Here is an 18,853-nt window from a genome sequence, read left to right as displayed (position 1 = left end):
GAGGACATGTGTCTGCACACAGTCCCTAGCTTTCTAATAAAGACTCCCAATTCAACCTGTCAAAAACATGGCTTCTCTGCATCTTGCATTCTAATTCCCTATAACAGTAGCAATTCCAAAATAATAAACGACTTACTTTTAATCCAATGGGTCCCTTGTCCATCTTCTCAAACCCAAGAGCCAAGACACAGTTGGCCAAACCTTAAAGGAAAATATAATTATTTTGAAGTTTTAAATTTCCAGACACCTAACAAAATGTTATTAAATACTTCTTTTTTTTTTTTTTTTTAAAGTCCATCCTGGAGCCTCAACTCTGGGCCTGGGCGCTGTCTCTGAGCTCTTCAGCTCAAGTCTAGAGCTCTACCACTTTCAGCCACAGTGCCACTTCTGGTTTTCTGGTGGTTAATTGGAGATAAGAGTCTCACAGACTTTCCTGCTCCGGCCAGCTTTTAACCATGCTCCTCAGATCTCAGCCTCCTGGGTAGCTAGGATTACAGGGGTGAGCCCCAGGCACCTAGGTATTAAATACTTCTATTTAAGCCTGATGCCAATGACTCATGCCTGTAATCCTAGCAGTTCAAAGCCAGCCTAAGCAAGAAAGTCCCCAAGACGTTTACCTCCAATTAACCACTGAAAAAACAGTAAGTGGTACTGAGGCTCAAAGTGGTAGAGTGCTAGCCTACGGCAGGAGAGCTTAGGCACAGTGCCAACGCCCTGAATTCAAGCCCTGTGGCAACAAAAACAAACTAACTAAAAAAACCCTTCTATTTAAACAAGTATATCAGTTTACATAAAATGCAAAACGGGCTGGGATTGTGGCTTAGCGGTAGAGTGCTTGCCTAGCATTCATGAAGCCTTGGGTTCAATTCCTCAGCACCACGTAAACAGGAAAAGCTGGAAGTGGCACGGCACTGTGGCTCAAGTGGTAGAGTGCTAGCCTTGAGCAAAAAGAAGCCAGGGACAGTTCTCAGGCCCTGAGTTCAAGCCCCAGGACTGGCAAAAATAAAATAAAATAAAATGCAAAAACAGCTGGGCACCAGTCAAACCTGAAAGATGGAGGATGAAGTCAACCTAGGCAGGAAAAGTCTATGAGGCTCAGGTTGGAGGTATGGTTCAAGTGGTAGAATGTAACATCAATTTATGTGTACAATGCATCCTGTATTCTAAATTTTAAAAACTTTTTACACTGAATTCAAAGTTTAATTAAAAATTTAAAACATTCCTAAGGGCTGGGAATATGGCTTAGTGGTAGAGTGCTTGCTTAGCATGCATGAAGCCCTGGGATTGATTCTTCAGCACTACGTAAACAGAAAAAGCTGGAAGTGGCGCTGTGGCTCAAGTGGTAGAGTGCTAGCCTTGAGCAAAAGAAGCCTAGGAACAGTGCCTAGGCCCTGAGTTCAAGCCCCAGGACTGTAAAAAAAAAAAAAAAAAAAAAAAAAAAAAAAAAAAAAAGGCCCCAGTGCTGTTGTCAGGTGCCAATGGTGCCAGTAGCTCATAGCCATAGGGTCATCATTCAAATCCAGCCCAGCAAGGAAAAGTGAGGCTCCCATCAACAAGCAAAAAGCCAGAAGCACAAGTGTGACTCAGTGGTAGAACACCAGCTTTGAGCAAAAAAAAAAGAAACAAGTGAGAGCATGAGACCCTGAAGCCAAGCCCCAGTAGCAGCATTAAAACAAACAAATAAATAAATAGGTCCCCCAATAAAAATTTTCTACAAAACTGTGGGAGTTTTTTTGGAGGGGGCACCTAACAATGATGTTAAAGTTCAACTGAGAGGCAAAACAGAACCCAATTGCTAATATTGTTCTTTAAAATTTAAAAGAAATAATGAGGAAGGGGATAATAAGAAAGGGGAAAGGGGGACACTAGCATTATCAAACAGGAAGATCACAAAGCTCCAAGCATTAAAACACTGGGAAGTGGAGCAATAATTAGTGGAATAAGTAGAATAGAATATCAGGGCCTCAAAAGACCTGAGAAATAATATGCATCAAGTGATGAACAGACAGGAAAAAATGTGGTACAACTTTACAATTGAATATTTTTTGACCAAAATGCTCCAGTAAGAATGAACTGTTAGGGGCTGGGGATATGGCCTAGTGGCAAGAGCGCTTGCCTCGTGTACTTGAAGCCCTGGGTTCGATTCCCCAGCACCACATATACAGAAAATGGCCAGAAGTGGCACTGTGACTCAAGTGGCAGAGTGCTAGCCTTGAGCAAAGAGAAGCCAGGGACAGTGCTCAGGCCCTGAGTCGAAGGCCCAGGACTGGCAAAAAAAAAAAAAAAAAAAAGAATGAACTGGTAAAATATTACATTAAATAAAAGAAGCCGCAAAAGGTCAAGTATTATACGATACTACTTATATGGATGTTCTAAATTGCTAAATCCATAGACAGAACAAAGATGAATGCTGAAAAGATGTCAAGGGAAGAAGGAAAGGTGACTGCTAATGAGTACAGGCTTGCTTTCTGAGTGATTTTTTTTTAATGATCTAATACTAGATAATGGCAGCTGGGAATGTGGCTTAGTGGTGCTTGCCTAGCATGCATGAAGCTCTGGGTTTAATTCCTCAGTACCTTAAACAGAAAAAGCCAGAAGTGGCACTCAAGTAGTAGAGTGCTAACCTTGAGCAAAAGAAGCTCAAGGACAGTGCCCATGCCCAGAGTTCAAGCCCCAAGACTGGCACAAAAAAAAAAATTAGGTAATGGTGATGGTTATACAATTCTGTGCTGTGTCTATAGTAAACACTGAGTTCTACACTTCAAAAGGGTGAATTTTATTATATAGGAATTGTGTTTCAAGAAAGCTTTGCTGGATTCTCAGGATGTTGCTCAGCAGTAGAGCATTTGCCTCCTATGTATAAGGCCCTGAAGTTGCTCCACAGTAGCATCAAAATAAATAAGCAGATCAATAAAGCTTTACTAAGCAGTGTATTCTAAAGCAACCTCTGTGAACATGACATGGAGAAACGCTTTAAAGAGGGCACTATCACCACATTTATTTAAGAACAGTAGACATGTAGCCACTCCTTACCACCCTGAATCAGCTGCCGAGCTGCAAATAGAGCAGTAGAACCAGTGGAGCAGTTGTTGTTCACATTGATGATAGGAATTCCAGTCAGTCCCAAACTGTGATAGACGGCCCTCTGCCCAGAAGTAGACTCAGCTAGATAGGAAAACAAATAAGAAATATAACATCTACAACACAACAATCATGGTGCTACGGTACAACATAGCACCATGTTGCAATGTTTTTTTTAGTAGTATACTTTCACCCAGCACAAAACAAGGGCGGGTCAGTGAATATACTATTGACATTGTCATTGTCATGATTGGTCTTGATTGCCTCTGCAATGTTTGCAAACTTGCTGCTGGCTTTAGGTATATAATTTTAGAACACACAGTTTCCACATACCATAAACGTAGCCCACACATGCCTGCTCCACTGCTGAGTAGGGGATCTGGGCATCAGCTAAAGCCTTCTTGCCTATAAGAAGATAAAAAGGATTTATAAAATGTACTTCAAGTATTTGTCCTAAGTGTATAAAAACTCGGAGTTTTTAAAGCCAATTTTACCCTCATGATAAATGCTTCCTGGAACCTTATGACCTCTCCTTTTACAAGTATTCATTACTCCCAAGTTGCTACAACACTTTGCCTTATCATCTTTTTGATACCTAGTGGTATCTGTCCTAACTGTACACTTAAGTATAAATACATCAAATCCTAGATTATTTGTGTGTGTGTGTGTGCATGCGTGAGTGCGTGCACATGGTTATGGAGAATGAACTCTGGGCCTGGGCACTATCCCTGAGCTCTTCAGGTCAAGGCTAGCGCTCTACCACTTGAGCCACAGTGCCACTTCTGTTTTTTCTGGTGGTTAATTGGAGATAAGAGTCTCACAGATTTTCCTGCTTGGGCCAGCTTTGAACCACAATCCTCAGATCTCAGCCTTCTGAGTAGCTAGTACTACAAGCGTGAACACCAGCGCGCTTGGCAAATCCTAGATTCTTAAACCTCCTTAATAGTAAGGTTCTTGTATGGTTCAATCACCCGTCCTGGGGACAGAGTAGACCATCATTACTTTGGAGAAGGGTGGTAGTGGTAAAAACTGATGTGTTCATCTTACAGAGCCAAGATCAAGAGATAATCCTTTCTCAAAAACAAGAAGTGGAGCTTTCACCATCCCTGGCTGTAAAAGAAATGCAAATAAAAGGAACACTGAGATACCTACTACCTTACCCCTGTCATACTGGCATATATTCTGAATTCAGACTACAACAAATGCTGGGGAGGATGTGGAGAAAGAGGCACCCTACTGTACTGCTAGTGGGACTGTAAACTAGTACAACCACTCTGGAAAGCAGTCCCAAGGTTCCTCAAAAAACTAAACATAGACATATCCTATGACACAGCCATACTGCTCCTAGTCACCTACCCTAAGCAACAGGAACTAGTATATGACAAGGACACCTGCACACCCATATTCATTGCTGCACTATTCACAATCGCCAAGATATGGAAACAACCCAGATGCCCCACTTAGATGAATGGATTTTTTTAAAATGTGGTACCTGGGCTAGGAATATGGCCTAGTGGTAAAGTGCTTGCCTTGTATACATGATGCCCTGTGTTCAATTCCTCAGCAGCACACAAATAGAAAAAGCCAGAAGTGGTGCTGTGCCTCAAGTGGCAGAGTGCTAGCCTTGAGCAAAAAAAAGCCAGGGACAGTGCTCAGTCCCTGAGTCCAAGTCCCAGGACTGGCAAAAAAAAAAAAAGAAGCCAGGGACAGTGCTCAGGCCCTGAGTTCAAGCCCCAGAACTGGCAAAAACAAACAAACAAACAAAAAATGTGGTACCTATATACAATGGAATTTTACACTGCCATTAGAATGGATAAAATAATGACATGGGCTAGGAAATGGATGGAACTAGAACAAATCATGTTGGCAAGATAAGCCAAGAACAGAGAGACAAACAGCCTATGGTCTCCCTGATATGTGAGTGTTAGATTTAAAACACAATGAGGTATATAAAGTAAACAGGATTCAAGATACCAAAATACAGTGAGAACCAAAGGACAGCCTTGGGAGAAAAGCACCAAATACCAAGACCCAAGCACCTCGTAGAACCCCAAAGATAAGGAAACAAAGGTCCTCTTCTGAAAGTTCCTATTATTTTTAGATGACCCTATATTCCCTACCTCATATATAGGATATATACAAGCACACCGGAGGGCAGTTGGGAGGAGGGCACAGAATGAGTGGAAAGTCGGGGTGGGGGGGAAATATAGCAGAGGGGTCTATCCGCTATATCAGACACTGATGAAAGTAGACTAAGCAACTCATGGGCAGTGATGGGAAGGAGGGAATGTGAGAAAGAGAGAGGGAACAGATGTTACTAAAACAAAAAAAGAAATGTACATATCACTGGAATTGGAAGAAACGATTTTATTGTTAAAGTTTATAGAGTTCAAAAACTATGTAGAGTAGAATGATGATTTTCATCATTGTGAAGGTTAAAATGTGTACTGTGAAATACATGTAGCAACTTAAACTCAATTTAAAAAAAAGAAGTGGAGCTTTAAGATACTATCCATGCTGAAGAAGCCAGGTGCCAGTGGCTCACACCTGTAATCCTACCTAGTCAGGAGGCTGAGATCTGAGGATGGCCGACCCAGGCAGAAAAGTCTATGAGACTCCTGTCTCAATTAACCAGTAGAAAATGGGAAGTAGAGCTGTAGTTTAAATGGTAAAGTGCTAGGCTTGAACAAAAAAAGTTGAGTGGGAGTTCGAGTGAGAGCTCGAGCCTAGTACCAGCACCAAAAAAGAAAAAAAATTATATATATAAATGGCCTAAACACTGAAGCAGTCCTCCACACTGCTGCCCTCGCTGCCCTGTCAAAGCTTCAGGACTCGGCTGTTGTCATCCACTGGCCTCACCTGCAAACACTTGCCAAGGGCCTGGAACAACTAAAGGGTCTGGACAGACTGAGCTTTTTCTAGAACTCTATCACTTGAGCCACAGCTCTTCTTACTGCTGTTTTTGGTTTTGGTTTTTTTTTTTTTTTTTGGTTTTTTTTTTTTTTTCTCTCACAGACTTTTCTGTCTGGGCTGCCTTTGAACTACGATTCTCAGTTCCCTGAGTAGCTAAGATGACAGGTAGTTATCCCTTTTCTTTTTAGGAAAGGAGAACATTGCTTTTTGTTCTACTCCTGAGAATTCACACTAGAATCAAGTGTCTTTCTCTACCACAGACCTCCTTACTATGCCAATAAACAGTTGTTAGATACATAAAATCTTTACTGCAGCCTGCTCTGCCTGTTCTGGCTCTATGGTTGCTAAAACACCCATATAGTTATCTTCCCCTTGGCTTCTCTGCGGTGCTAGGGTAAAGTCCCAGGTGAGCTCTGCCCTTCATACTGTGCTTCCTTTATGCTCATAAGGCAGCTACACCCTAGGAACATGACCAGGCCACATAGAAGCCAGGCATGTTCAAAGATCTGAATTTTCTTTATCACCTGCTTCTTCTGCCAACTCAGGGTAATCTCTTGAGCCAACTTCAGGCTTCACAAACTAGAATAAAGAAGAAAATAGAAACAAAGTACAGTTAGATGCTTTTCCACAACAGAACAGCTCGGAAACTCATTTAACTATTCAAACAAAACACACACACCTTCAAAAAACAAAAATTAGTGCAATAAATACCTGTAAATTTGAAAACAATATTATTGTGAACCTATCATGTTCCTTGACTCTGAAAATAAATAACATATTCTTGCCCTCAGGGAGCTTCCAGCCTAATATAAAAGATGCAATCATACTACAATGTCATAAGTGTAAGGTAATTTGGGAGCAACATCTACCTAGCTTAGGGGAAAGAGCAAGAAAGGCTTCCCAGAGCAACTGCCATTTAAGCTGAGTCCTTAAGAATGAGTGAGCATTAGCCAGTTAAAAGAGAAGACAATGTGGCATCGTTGTTTTTTTGTTTTTGTTTTTTTTTTGGTGGAAAGCCTGCAAATAATTAGGTAAATCAGAGTTTAAAGCACTAAGTGGAAAGTAATAAAAACAGAAAAGTTAACATAGGATCAAATGAACATAGTATCTGTGAGCCAGGCGCTGGTGGCTCATGCCTATGATTCAAGCTAAGCAGAAGGCTGAGATCTAAGAATTGTGGTTTGAAGTCAGCCTAGAAAGTAAAGTCCATGAGACTCTTATCTCCAGTTCATCACAGAAAGAGCCAGAAGTGGTGCTGTAGATGACATGGCAAAAGGAGCCTAGGGACAGCACTCAAGCCAAGAGTTCAAGGCCCAGGAATGGCAAAAAAAAAAAAAAAAAAGTAACTGCTATTTATCAGATACTCATTGCATCATACTAAGTATGTCACGTATAACTCAGCTAATCTTCACTTTACAACCAAAAAACTAGAACACAGGGAAACTAAGCAAGCCGTGCAAAGGCACATAGCTACTAAGTAGTGGAACTATTAGAGAAACTAACCTAAAGGCAGCTCACAAAGGAACTTTATATGTCCTGTTACAATGTCTGTCTTTTTTCCTAAATAGTTTTTTTGTTGTTGGTACCTAGGTTTGAACTCAAGACCTTGTACTTGCTTGGCAGACACTCCACCACTACCACTTGAGTCAGGCTCTTATCCCTTTTATAATTTATTTTTTGGATAGTACAGAATTTTTGCCTTAGCAGGACCCAGACCACAACTCCTCTACCTGCATAGCTGGAAATACAAACAAGTGTTGAGAAGGGGCCTCAGTAACCTTTTGTCCAGACTGGGATTACTGGTCCACTCAACAACAATTAGCCTGAGACAATGGATTTTAAGGAGAGAGAGAGAGAGAGAGAGAGAGAGAGAAAGAGAGACAGAGACAGAGACAGAGAGACAGAGACAGAGAGAGATCAGAATAAAATAATAACAAGCTAACATGATCTATCAGAATGTCAAAAATCCAGCTGGGCACTAATGGCTCATGCCTGCAACCCTAGCTACTCAGGAGGTTGAGATCTGAGGGTCACGGTTCAAAGCCAGCACAGATAGGAAAGTCTGTGAGACTCTTATCTCCAGTCAACTGCCAGAAAAAAAACAACAACACAGATATAGCGCTGTGGCTCCATGTGGTAGAGTGCTAGACTTGAGCAAAAAAGCTCAGGGACAGTGCCCAGGCCCTGAGTTCAAGCCCCACAACCAACAACAACAACAACAAAATATCCAAAACACTGACCAAGCCAAATGTAGCTACGATGTGGGATAACAGGAATTTTCTTTCATTGCTGGTAGAAATGCAAATTGGTACAGACAGTTTGGAAGACAGATCCAATAATCATACTCTTTGGTGTTTAGCCAAAGGAGATGAAAAGTTATGTTCACACAAAAATCTCCATGAGATTATTTAACATTATTCACAGTTGCTAAGAATCCTTGTTCTTGTGTGCGCATGTGTGTACGTGTGTGTGTGAGCACACGTTCAAACACCATTTATATATATTTCTGAGCCCTCTGAATATTTAAGGTGGAGTAACTGACTAGAAGTACATAAGAGACCACTTTTCAAGAGGAATAGAAAATCCTGCCAGATGGGCACCGGAGGCTCACGCCCGTGATCCCAGCTGCTCAAGAGGCTGAGATCTGAGGATCATACCAGGCAGGAACATCCATGAAACTCATTTCTAATTAACCAGCAAAAAGCTGGAAGTGGAACTATGCTATGGATCAAGCCAAGAGCACCAGCCTTTCACACAATAACAGAAGGACAGCACCTAGGCCCTGGGTCTAAGCCTTAGTACTGGCACACACAAAATAAAATCCTTCCACTCAAAAAGAAAATAAATAAAAGAATCCTTTGCAACTGTACCCCCTCTGCCCAACACCTTGTCAATAAAATTTAATTTAAATAAAAAAAAGAATCCTTGTTCTAAGCACCCAAACTGTCCTTCAGTAGAAGTGAATGGATATACTATGGCAAATTGCAATACGGATACTGGGTCAAATTGGTGCCATCTTGGCATCTTGGTAGATGATGGGGACTTTCCCACCCCCACGCCCAGGTGATAGGTACCTATTAGTGGAGGCAGCAACTTGGGACAACAGGTTCTCCGACATGCCAGGCCTACACCAAGGCCTCCCAAAATTCTGAACTCTGGAGCTGTGATCCTGCTCCCTGACCCTGACCCTGACCCTGATCCTATTTAGGCCCTGCCACCACAGCCACCATTGTACCATGCTTCCTGACTCTTCTCATGTCACCATGGCATACCTTTTCAACTCTCCATTAGAACTGCTCTGGTTTGTTAAGACTGTTTTTCTGCTCTTTGTTTACTCTACTACCCTCATGGTTTAGTTTCCTAACAGTATTAAGTATGTTTGAGACTGCGAGTTTTGGGGGGACACGTGTCCACTTGCAGTTGCCAGCTCTCTAGTAAAGACTCCCAAACCAACTTCTCAAAATGTGGCTTTTCTGTATCCCATGACTGAATTCCCATACAACAAAATAAAACAATAGAATAGGTGAAGCATGGAGGTACATATCTGTAATCCCTGCCGATGGAAACAGAGGCAGAAAAATCAATTATGAGGGTAGCCTGGTAGTGAGCTCCTAACGCCCCTCCCAAAATTGTTAAATAAATTTTTAAATAAAATTTTAAATAAAATTTTTAAATAAATATAAATTTTTATTTTATAACATATATGTGTATACATATTTGAAATGGTCAACATTTCTTCCTAGAGACCTCCCTTTTCTTATCCCAAAGACTGCCAAGTAGCAAGCTTCACAACATAATAGCGCCATTTCAAATAATTTGCCAAGCCTCTGCCAGGAAGACTAAGAAGCACCACTAGTTAATACGAAGAATTTCACATAATCTTCTTCCAACTGGCACTCCCTGTTGCTTTCTACGAAGCCTAAATGGCCCTGATGATTATCGAATCTCTGGTCTGCTCATTTTCTCTAGAGAAGATAGAGATCACCACAGAAGAAAGGATGTATAGTCACTTGGTAATCGGAGAGCTGTGAGGGTCTTATACTCCATGTGGATCTCTCCCTTCCTTCCCTTTCCTTCACACTTCACTTGGCTCCAAGTTTATTAAGTCTTCTGCAGAGAGTAGGTCAACATAAGCCGCTGCTCTGCGCGGTCAGTGATAACCTCTCCCCCTGCTTCTATTTTCCGGGACTTTCCCTGAGATGTCTGTTGGTTTCCTCTCCTCTCCGTGTAGTTCTTGTGGGCGAACACCTTCGGGTTGTTCTTTTAGTGAGATCTGCACAGCATCATCAGTGACAACGGCAGACCCAAAGCCAGGGATGCACACACAAGAGAACAGAAACCACAGGCGTCTCGGCACTGCTGGAGTGTGGAGGAGAGGAGGCGGTGGAAGCTTCCGGACTCTTTCCCCGTCCACCCTCGGCCTGATGACCTTCACAACCTGTTTCCCCTACGCATCGCAGGCCCCGGGTTCTCCTGGGAGAGAACCGGGCACATGCGGGGACCCCGCAAATAGCAACGTCACGCCCCACTCTGGTCGCCTCCCCAACGACCCACAGACCAATGCTGCGGCGCTGGGAGGGCCGCGGTCCGGGCGGCGTCTCCCGTGCCCTCGGGGCCGTGAGGGGACCGGTGCGGCAGGGGCCCGGCTCCCGCCGCCCGCGGCTGTTACCTGTGTCATGCCAACCCCCACCACAAACACTCGGCGCAGCTGCGGGGACTGGCACTCCGGAGAAGGCATGGCTGGACGTGAGCAGGGACGCGAACGCAGCAGAACACGCGTGCGCAGTGTGTGCGGGCTTTCCCGAGACTGAGCCCGCGGGCTTCGCAAACCAGCCTAGGCAGCGGGGGCGGGGCTGAGGGCGGGAGCGGGGGGCACGCAGGAGGGGCCGGATCAGGGGGTGTGGCCAGTGTGTGGGGGCGGGGTTAGGGCGTGGCCAAGGCAGGAACCGGCGAGTTGGATGTCTGCGCGTGCGTGGTAGCGAAAGCTGGCTACTCGTGTCCCCGAGGGCATTCAGCTAATATTTAGCCCAGTCAATGCCCGAGCAAGAGGAGCACTGGGACTTCACGCTTGGCTACCATGTCGGCAACAAAACACGAACGGAAAGAAAACAGGCCAGTCAGTTCCCGATGGCTCATGCCTGGAATCCTAGCAACTCAAGAAGCTGAGGTGTAAGGACCAAGGTTCAAAGTCAACCCGTGCGACTTTGACCTCCAATTTACTACCAAAAAAAGTCACAAGTTGGGCTGGGGATATGGCCTAGTGGCAAGAGTGCTTGCCTCACATACATGAAGCCCTGAGTTCGATTCCCCAGCACCACATATATAGAAAATGGCCAGAAGTGGTGCTGTGGCTCAGGTGGCAGAGTGCTAGCCTTGAGCAAAAAGAAGCCAGGGACAGTGCTCCCTGAGTCCAAGCCCAGGACTGGAAAAAAAAAAAAAAGTCACAAGTTTAGCTGTGGCTCAAGTGAAAGAGCACTAGCCTTGAGCAAAAAAAAAAAAAAAAAAAAAAAAAAAGTCAAGAGAGAGCACAAGGACCTTAAGTTCAAGCCCCTACCGGTGCGTTTTTGCACACACACACTTGACCCTGGTTTAAACTAACAATCTTGCCACACTTTGACCAGGACTGTTTAATTATTCTGTGATTGTTTCATCCTTCCCCAAATTACTTGTTTAAACTTTAATCTCAAATTTATTGACCTGCTTACTTTTTGCCTCTTCAGTATGCCCAGGTGCCCATACTAAGAAACCTCTTTTATCTACCCTTCACCCTAACTTTTCTCTCTCTCTGTGTCTCTTTTTTTTCCCCTGCCAATACCAGGACTTGAACTCCGGGCTCATAGCTGCTGCTCTACCATTTGAGCCTAGCCTCCAAGTGAAACTTTTTGCTGGTTAATTGGAGCTAACAGTCGTAGCACACAGACCTTCCTGCCCGGGCTTGCTGCAAACTGACATCCTCAGTCTCCTATGTCTCTAGAATAACAGAAGTGAGCCACCAGCAGCTTTACTTGTTTCTTCATTCACCGTATGGGAGTCAGTGGCCAAACCAGGCAGGTCGGTGGGATTCCTGGAGTTTGGTCCTAAAGGCCTGAAACTCCAGTTTTTGTTCCAGCTACTTGGGAGGCTGAAGCAAGAGAATCACTTGAACACAGAAGTTTGAGACCAACCTACAAAACACATGGAGACAGACAGCAGATCAGAGAGAGAAGTTGGGGGAGAGATTTTTGCAATCGTGTGTGTGTGTGTGTGTGTGTGTGTAATTGTGGTGTGCCAAAACTTTTTTTTCCCCAGTGCTGTCCTGGGGCTTGAACTCAGAGCCTCAGTAATGTCCTGAGTGTTTTTTGTTGTTGTTGTTTTGTTGTTTTTTGCTCATGGCACATGCTCTACCACTTGAGCCATTACTCCAGTGGGATATGCACATGCACACGCGTGTCTGTGTCTGTCTGTCTGTCTCTGTGTTAATTGGAGATGATAAGAGTCTTTCAGACTCTCCTGCCTGTGCTGGCTTCAAACTGACATCCTCAGAATCTCAGCTTCCAGAGTAACTAGGATTACAAACATGGGCCATCAGTACCCAGCCTCCTTTAATAACTTGTCAGTGTTTTGTAATTTTTTCACCCATGGAGCCTGTTCATGTTTTGTTAGCTCTATACCTAAGTGGCATTTGCAAATCAATAGTTAGTTTCCAGTAGACTTTAATGTTCAGAGCAGTTTTAGGGTCTGAAAATTTGAGCAGAAGGTGCAGGGATTTCCCTTACGCCCCTTGCCCCCATATGCACGGTCTCTTCTGCCACTGACAGCCATCACCTCCACCGAGGACATTACACGCCACAGCAGTGCATTTGCTCTAGTCAATGAATCTACATTGACACACCATTATCTAAAATCCATACTACACTACTGCTGTTGCACATTTCATTATACAAAAGTATAATGTTAAAAAAAATTTTTAAGTATAATGTTATCTATCCAATATTATGATCTGTATGATAAAAATCCTGTGTACCTCCAGATCATCTTTCCCTTCTTCCTCATTCCTGGCAGCTACCGATCCTTTTACTGTCTCCAAAGCTTCTTCTTTTCCAGAATGCCATTTACTTGGAGTTATACAGTATGTATATGTACTCTTTGTAGATTCATTTCTAGTATACTTTGGACCTAGAATGTCCCTCAAAGAACCCTGGAGTAAAGATTTGGTCTTCAGCTTGGTGCTGTCCTGAACTGATGGGATCTTGAAGAGGTGGGGCCTAGTAAGAGGAAGTTAGATTCCTGAAGACACATCCTCAAAGAGGAGTGTAGGATCTTGTTTCCTAGTCAACATGAGTTAAATAACTTCATCCTCCCTATGCTCCTACCATGATTCATCACCTCCCCACAGCACCAAATTCAAAGGTGCCAATCAACCACAGACTCAAGCCTCTGAAATTATGAGAAAAATACACTTCTTTCTTTTTAAGTGGACTGTGATGGAAACGAACAGCCCATTTCACTTAGTAAAACACATTAAGTAAGACACATTTACACTTCATGTCCTTTCATGATTTGATAGCTCATTGGTCTTTAGCACTGACTAATAGTCTATTATCTGGAGTACCACTGAAGATTGATGTACCCAATAGGAGAGATGGAGGGGGCAAGAAAAGGCTTCTATGGAAAGAATAAATGAGTTTACAGGAATAACAAATGAGAGATAAGATTAGTGTTATTTTATGCAATTGTGCTGGTCTATGTTTTTTTTCTCTTCATAGCCCCAGCTCCCCCTTACCTGGGCATTAGGGGCTCACTCTTGTAATCCTGGCTATTCAGAAGGCTAAGATATGAGGATCAAGGTTCAAAGCCATCACAGGAAGGCAAATCTAAGACTTCATTTCCAGCTAGCCAGCAAAATGTTGAATTCTAGATACAAGTCAAATGGTAGATCACTAGCCACGAGCAGAAAAAGTATAGTGGGAACTAGGTCCAAGCCCTAGTACTGGTAGAGAACACATACCACACTCCCTCTCCAGAGATTTTTGAAAGTGGCTGTCTCACTCTATGAAGTTTCTGCTTCTTGTGAAAATTAAATTCCGAGGCTTCTTTTTACATCTTGAATCTCAAATGTTTACAGTTTAAAATCTTTTGGCTGGGGTGTTTTGTTCAAGTGGTAGAGCACTTGCCTGGAAAGCTTATGGCCCTAAGTTCAAACCCAAGGAATGCTAACAACAACAACAATAATAATGATCTTATATGAATTCTAGGATTGTAAATCCTGCACAATATATTCTCTATGAATCAAAACAGTTTGGGGCTGGGAATGTGGCTTAGCAGTAGAGAGCTTGCCTAGCATTCATGAAGCCCTGGGTTGGATTCCTCAGCACCACATATATAGAAAAAGCCAGAAGTGGTACTGTGGCTCAAGAGGTAGATTGCTAGCCTTGAGAGAAAAAAAAAAAAAAGCCAGGGACAGTGTGCAGGCCCTGATTCCAAGTCCCAGGACTGGCAAAAAAAAAAAAAGTTTTATTTCTTCCTTCCTGATCTACGTATTTCCTTTCTTTATCATGGACACTAGCTAAGAATTCCAGTATAATATAGATTAAAAGTGAGAGGGAGTGACTAAGATGTCTTTATATTTCCCTGAGCTCAGTAGACATTCCTTTAGATCATTTACTTTAGAAAACATCTATTCTTAACTCATTCTCTGCCTCTTATTTTATTATTTTACTTTGTGTGCTGGTTATAGGATTTGAAATCTCACTTGGTTTTTTTGCTCAAGGCTGGCATTCTGCCAGTTGAGCCACAACCTCTGCTTCCAGTTTTTTTTACTGGTTAATTGGACCCTCTCAGAGTCATCAAGTTGGCTTCAAACCTCCATTCTCAGATCTCAGCCTCCTGAGTAGGACTACAGGTGTGAGCCACTAGCACTCAACTAAACCTTTCTTTCTTCCTTCCTTTCTTTCTTCTTTAATGTATTCATTGAAGGAAATAGCAAGGGACTAGGATGTCTTGCAGTGGTAGAGTGCTGATTGGATTCCCAGCACCTCAAAAAAGAGAGAGAGGGGCTGGAAATATGGCCTAGTGGTAGAGTGCTTGCCTCGCATACATGAAGCCCTGGGTTCGATTCCTTAGCACCACATATATAGAAAACAGCCAGAAGTGGCACTGTGGCTCAAGTGGTAGAGTGCTAGCCTTGAGCAAAAAGAAGCCAGGGACAGTGTCAGGCCCTGAGTTCAAGCCCCAGGACTGGCAGAGAGAGAGAGAGAGAGAGAGAGAGAGAGAGAGAGAGAGAGAGAGAGAGAGAGAGAGAGAGAGAGAGAGAGAGAGAGAGAGAGAAACACAGAGACAGAGAGAGACAGAGAGTCAATCAGAGATACAGAGGAGAGGAGAAGGAAGAAGCAGAGGAGAGGAGGAGGCAAGTGGGGGCAGTACTAACTCCCTGGCACTGAGGGTATGATTGCAACTTCAAAGGACACCAATTAGTAAACACAGCAGCTATGAAGAAAACTTATGCAAACTCAGAAGTTACCTAATTTGCTAAAAACACATTCCATTCAAAAACCACCCCCTTAATGTCCTCCAACCATGTTTTCCCAGCTCACTCTAGCCCTGAAAACCCTGACCCTTTTCCTAGAAGACTCAGATGTCCAGTCTTTGTGCTTTCCCCTCATGCTGCAAAAATATCAAACCATGGCTGGCAGTGGGGCTCAAGAGCTTTGCCTAGTGTACCCTGGGTTTAACCCCAAGTACCAAAACTAGAGTATCAGAATAAAATCAATTTCTGTTGTTTTCTCTGGTCCTCTCTTTTTGTTGTTGTTGTTGTTTAGAGAAGGTTTCTTAGACTTAAAAAATCATTGTTAACGGGGCTGGGAATATGGCCTGGTGGTAAAGTACTTGCCTCGTATACATGAAACCCTGGGTTCGATTCCTCAGCACCACATATATAGAAAAAGCCAGAAGTGGTGCTGTGGCTCAAGTGGTAGAGTTCTAGCCTTGAGCAAAAAGAAGTCAGGGACAGTGCTCAGGCCCTGAGTTCAAGACCCAGGACTGGCAAAAAAAAACAAACCAAAAAACCCAAACCAAAACAAACAAAAAATCATTGTTATTATAAAGATGATATACAGATGGATTACAGTTACATAAATTAGGTAAAGAGTAGAATACTGTTTGGACAATGTCACCCCTTCTTTTGTTTTGTTTTTTTTGTTTGTTTGTTTTGCCAGTCCTGGGGCTTGAACTCAGGGCCTGGGCACTATCCCTGGCTTCTTTTTTGCTCAAGGCTAGCACTCTGCCACTTGAGCCACAGCACCACTTCTGGCTTTTTCTATATATGTGGTGCTGAGGAATCGAACCCAGGGCTTCATGAATACAAGGCGAGCACTTTACCACTAGGCCATATTCCCAGCCCCTCACCCCTTCTTTTGTTCTCTCCCAGTTGTACCCTCCTAACCCCAACCACAAGTTGTACACTCAATTTTCAGTATTCTGTCTAGTGAATACCACTGCTGTATTTGTTCACCCTTTGTCCCTCCATTGTTATGCCCCCCTTACCTTTCCAAAGACAGACAAATGAACAAATAAGACAAAAAAACCCACAGGTTTTTCCATTTCCCAGAGTTCATTTCGATAAATATTATTTTGCATGATCAGAGGCAGACAGGCATTGTACCTTTCCATTCATCTCCTAAGAGTGTCCTTTGGTCTCACTGTCCACTGTGACTTCTTTATCAGGAAATGTCCTTGCCTTGTTTTGACCTTAGGGGATGATATGAGTTATTCTGTTGCAACTGTTCTTACCATGTTAAGGAAGTTTGCTTTAATTTTTCTTGCCAATCCTGGGTCTGGAAACCAGGGCCTGGGCACTATCCCTGGGCTTCTTTTGCTCAAGGCAAGCACTCTACCACTAAGCCACATTCCCAGTTCCTATTTTTTCTAAGACTATGTTTCATTGTTTTTACCATGAATGGGTGTTGGATTTTGTCAAATGCCTTTTCTGCTTTAAACGTTTTAAAATGTATTAATTTAATTAGGGTAACATATACATAGTATAAAATAATTCCTCATTTTGCCCTTTCTTTACCCCTGACAACCAACATCCTAATTTCTTTGCTGTGCCTGTCCTGGAGTTTGAACTCAGGGCCTGGGTGCTGTCCTTGAGCTTTTTTGCTCAAACCTAATGCTCTATCACTTGAGCTATAGCTCTACTTCCAGCTTTTTGGTGGTTAACTGGAAATAGGAATCTCATAGATGATCTTGTCTGGGCTGGCTTCAAACCACAATTCTCAGATCTCAGCCTCCTGAGTAGCTAGGATTACAGGTGTGAGCCACCAGTGCCTAGCACTCTATTTTTTTATCCATGATTTTAACTATTCATTTCATGTATGTAGACTCATAAAGTACTTGTCTTCTTATGACTGGCTTGTTTCAGTTACTAAAACATCCTCAAGCTTAATATTAGGAGTGTGTATGTGTGTGTGTGTGTGTGTGTGTGTGTGTGTGTGTGTGTGTGTTTGCTGGTACCAGGGATTGATCCTAGGGTTTCTCGATTGTGCTCAGCTTGCTTGCCTGTGGCTGATGAGCTACCACTTAAGCCATATACCTCCAGTCCAGTTTCTTGCTGGTTAATTGGAGACAGTGCCTACAGAACTTTTCTGCCTGTGCTGGCTTTGGACTAAGTATAAGAAAGAGAGCAGAAAGGTGAACTCAACTGCCCAACAGGTTTGATTCAGGAAGAAAACCTGGGAAAGACAATCTAGTCTATCCCAAAGGGAACCAAGGGGATATAGAACACTCCCCTTTACAACTGGGGTAGGGTGTGGGTAATTAGGCAGAAAAAGTGAAGTCAGTTGAGGCAAATGGAAATGGGGTGAGAGTGAGGTGGGATGGGTTATCAATGGCTTGTTGGGGGTTTTGTGCTGGTCCTAGGACTTGAATTCGGAGATTCTTTTGCTCCACTTGAGCCACAGCTCCAATTCTGTCTTGCTTTTTCTATGATTAATTACAGATAAGAGTCTCACGGGGGCTGGGAATACGGCCTAGTGGCTAGAGTGCTTGCCTCATATACATGAAGCCCTGGGTTCAATTCCCCAGCACCACATATATAGAAAATGGCCAGAGGTGGCGCTGTGGCTCAGTGGCAGAGTGCTAGCCTTGAGCAAAAAGAAGCCGTCCAGGGACAGTGCTCAGGCCCTGAGTCCAAGCCCCAGGACTGGGGAAAGAAAAAAAAAAAAAGAAGAAGAAGAGTCTCACGGACTTTTCTTTCCAGGCTGGCTTCAAACTGTGATTCTCAGATCTCAGCATCCGGAGTATCTAGGATTACAAGAGCCACTGGCACCTGGCTAGCAAAGTTACTTTGACTGGAAAGTTTCAAGGTCTCAACAGCATCTGTGTCCAGTAGGGCTGTCAGCACCATACATGGCCTTGCTCTCAGGCTCTCTTCAAGACCACTGGGTGCATTTGTTCAGGGGGAAGGGGAGGGGAGATGATTCAGCAAGATTGGCAGCAAGGACAGTTCTAAGACATGGCTGGAGGAGGAGAGGTGCTTTCAGTTTAAGTTATTTTCTATCACAAAAAACCTCAGATCTCGTGAGTAGCTAGAATTACAGCTGTGAACCACTGACACCCACCAGGTCTTCTATTTCTTTACTCACCTTCTATATAGTTGTTTTTTATTTGGGGGAGTGAGGTGTTGAAGTAATCACCTATTACCATCACAAATAGATTAACTCATTATGCATGAATGAGCTCTGGAAGAAGTGATTTTGCTATAAAAGTGAGCTCTCTGTGTCATGTTTGCTCTGTCCTTCCATGTGATGCCCTACACTCCTTTGGGACTCTATAGACAATCCCCACCCATAAGGTTCTCACTAGAGGTGGCTTTTAAGCCTGA

General features: G+C 43.3%; 1 protein-coding gene across 1 annotated transcript in view; it reads right to left on the bottom strand.

Annotated features, from left to right (window-relative positions):
* The window catches only part of Scp2 (sterol carrier protein 2), a 58,324-nt gene extending 47,506 nt beyond the window's left edge, over nucleotides 1-10,818 (bottom strand). Inside the window, exons 1-5 of the mRNA XM_048351330.1 lie at nucleotides 10,664-10,818; nucleotides 6,519-6,573; nucleotides 3,415-3,486; nucleotides 3,034-3,165; nucleotides 137-201 (exon numbers count right to left, since the gene is read on the bottom strand). Of these exons, the coding sequence (XP_048207287.1) occupies nucleotides 137-201; nucleotides 3,034-3,165; nucleotides 3,415-3,486; nucleotides 6,519-6,573; nucleotides 10,664-10,732 (393 nt within the window). The 5' untranslated portion in view covers nucleotides 10,733-10,818. The remainder of the gene's footprint in view (nucleotides 1-136; nucleotides 202-3,033; nucleotides 3,166-3,414; nucleotides 3,487-6,518; nucleotides 6,574-10,663) is intronic.
* Between the last annotated feature and the right edge of the window lie 8,035 nt (nucleotides 10,819-18,853).

This window comes from Perognathus longimembris, chromosome 7 (assembly GCF_023159225.1).
Source record: "Perognathus longimembris pacificus isolate PPM17 chromosome 7, ASM2315922v1, whole genome shotgun sequence".
In the NCBI taxonomy this organism is placed as follows: domain Eukaryota; kingdom Metazoa; phylum Chordata; class Mammalia; order Rodentia; family Heteromyidae; genus Perognathus; species Perognathus longimembris.
The sequence above is the reverse complement of the archived record's forward strand: the minus strand, read 5'-3'. Positions and strand labels throughout refer to the sequence as shown.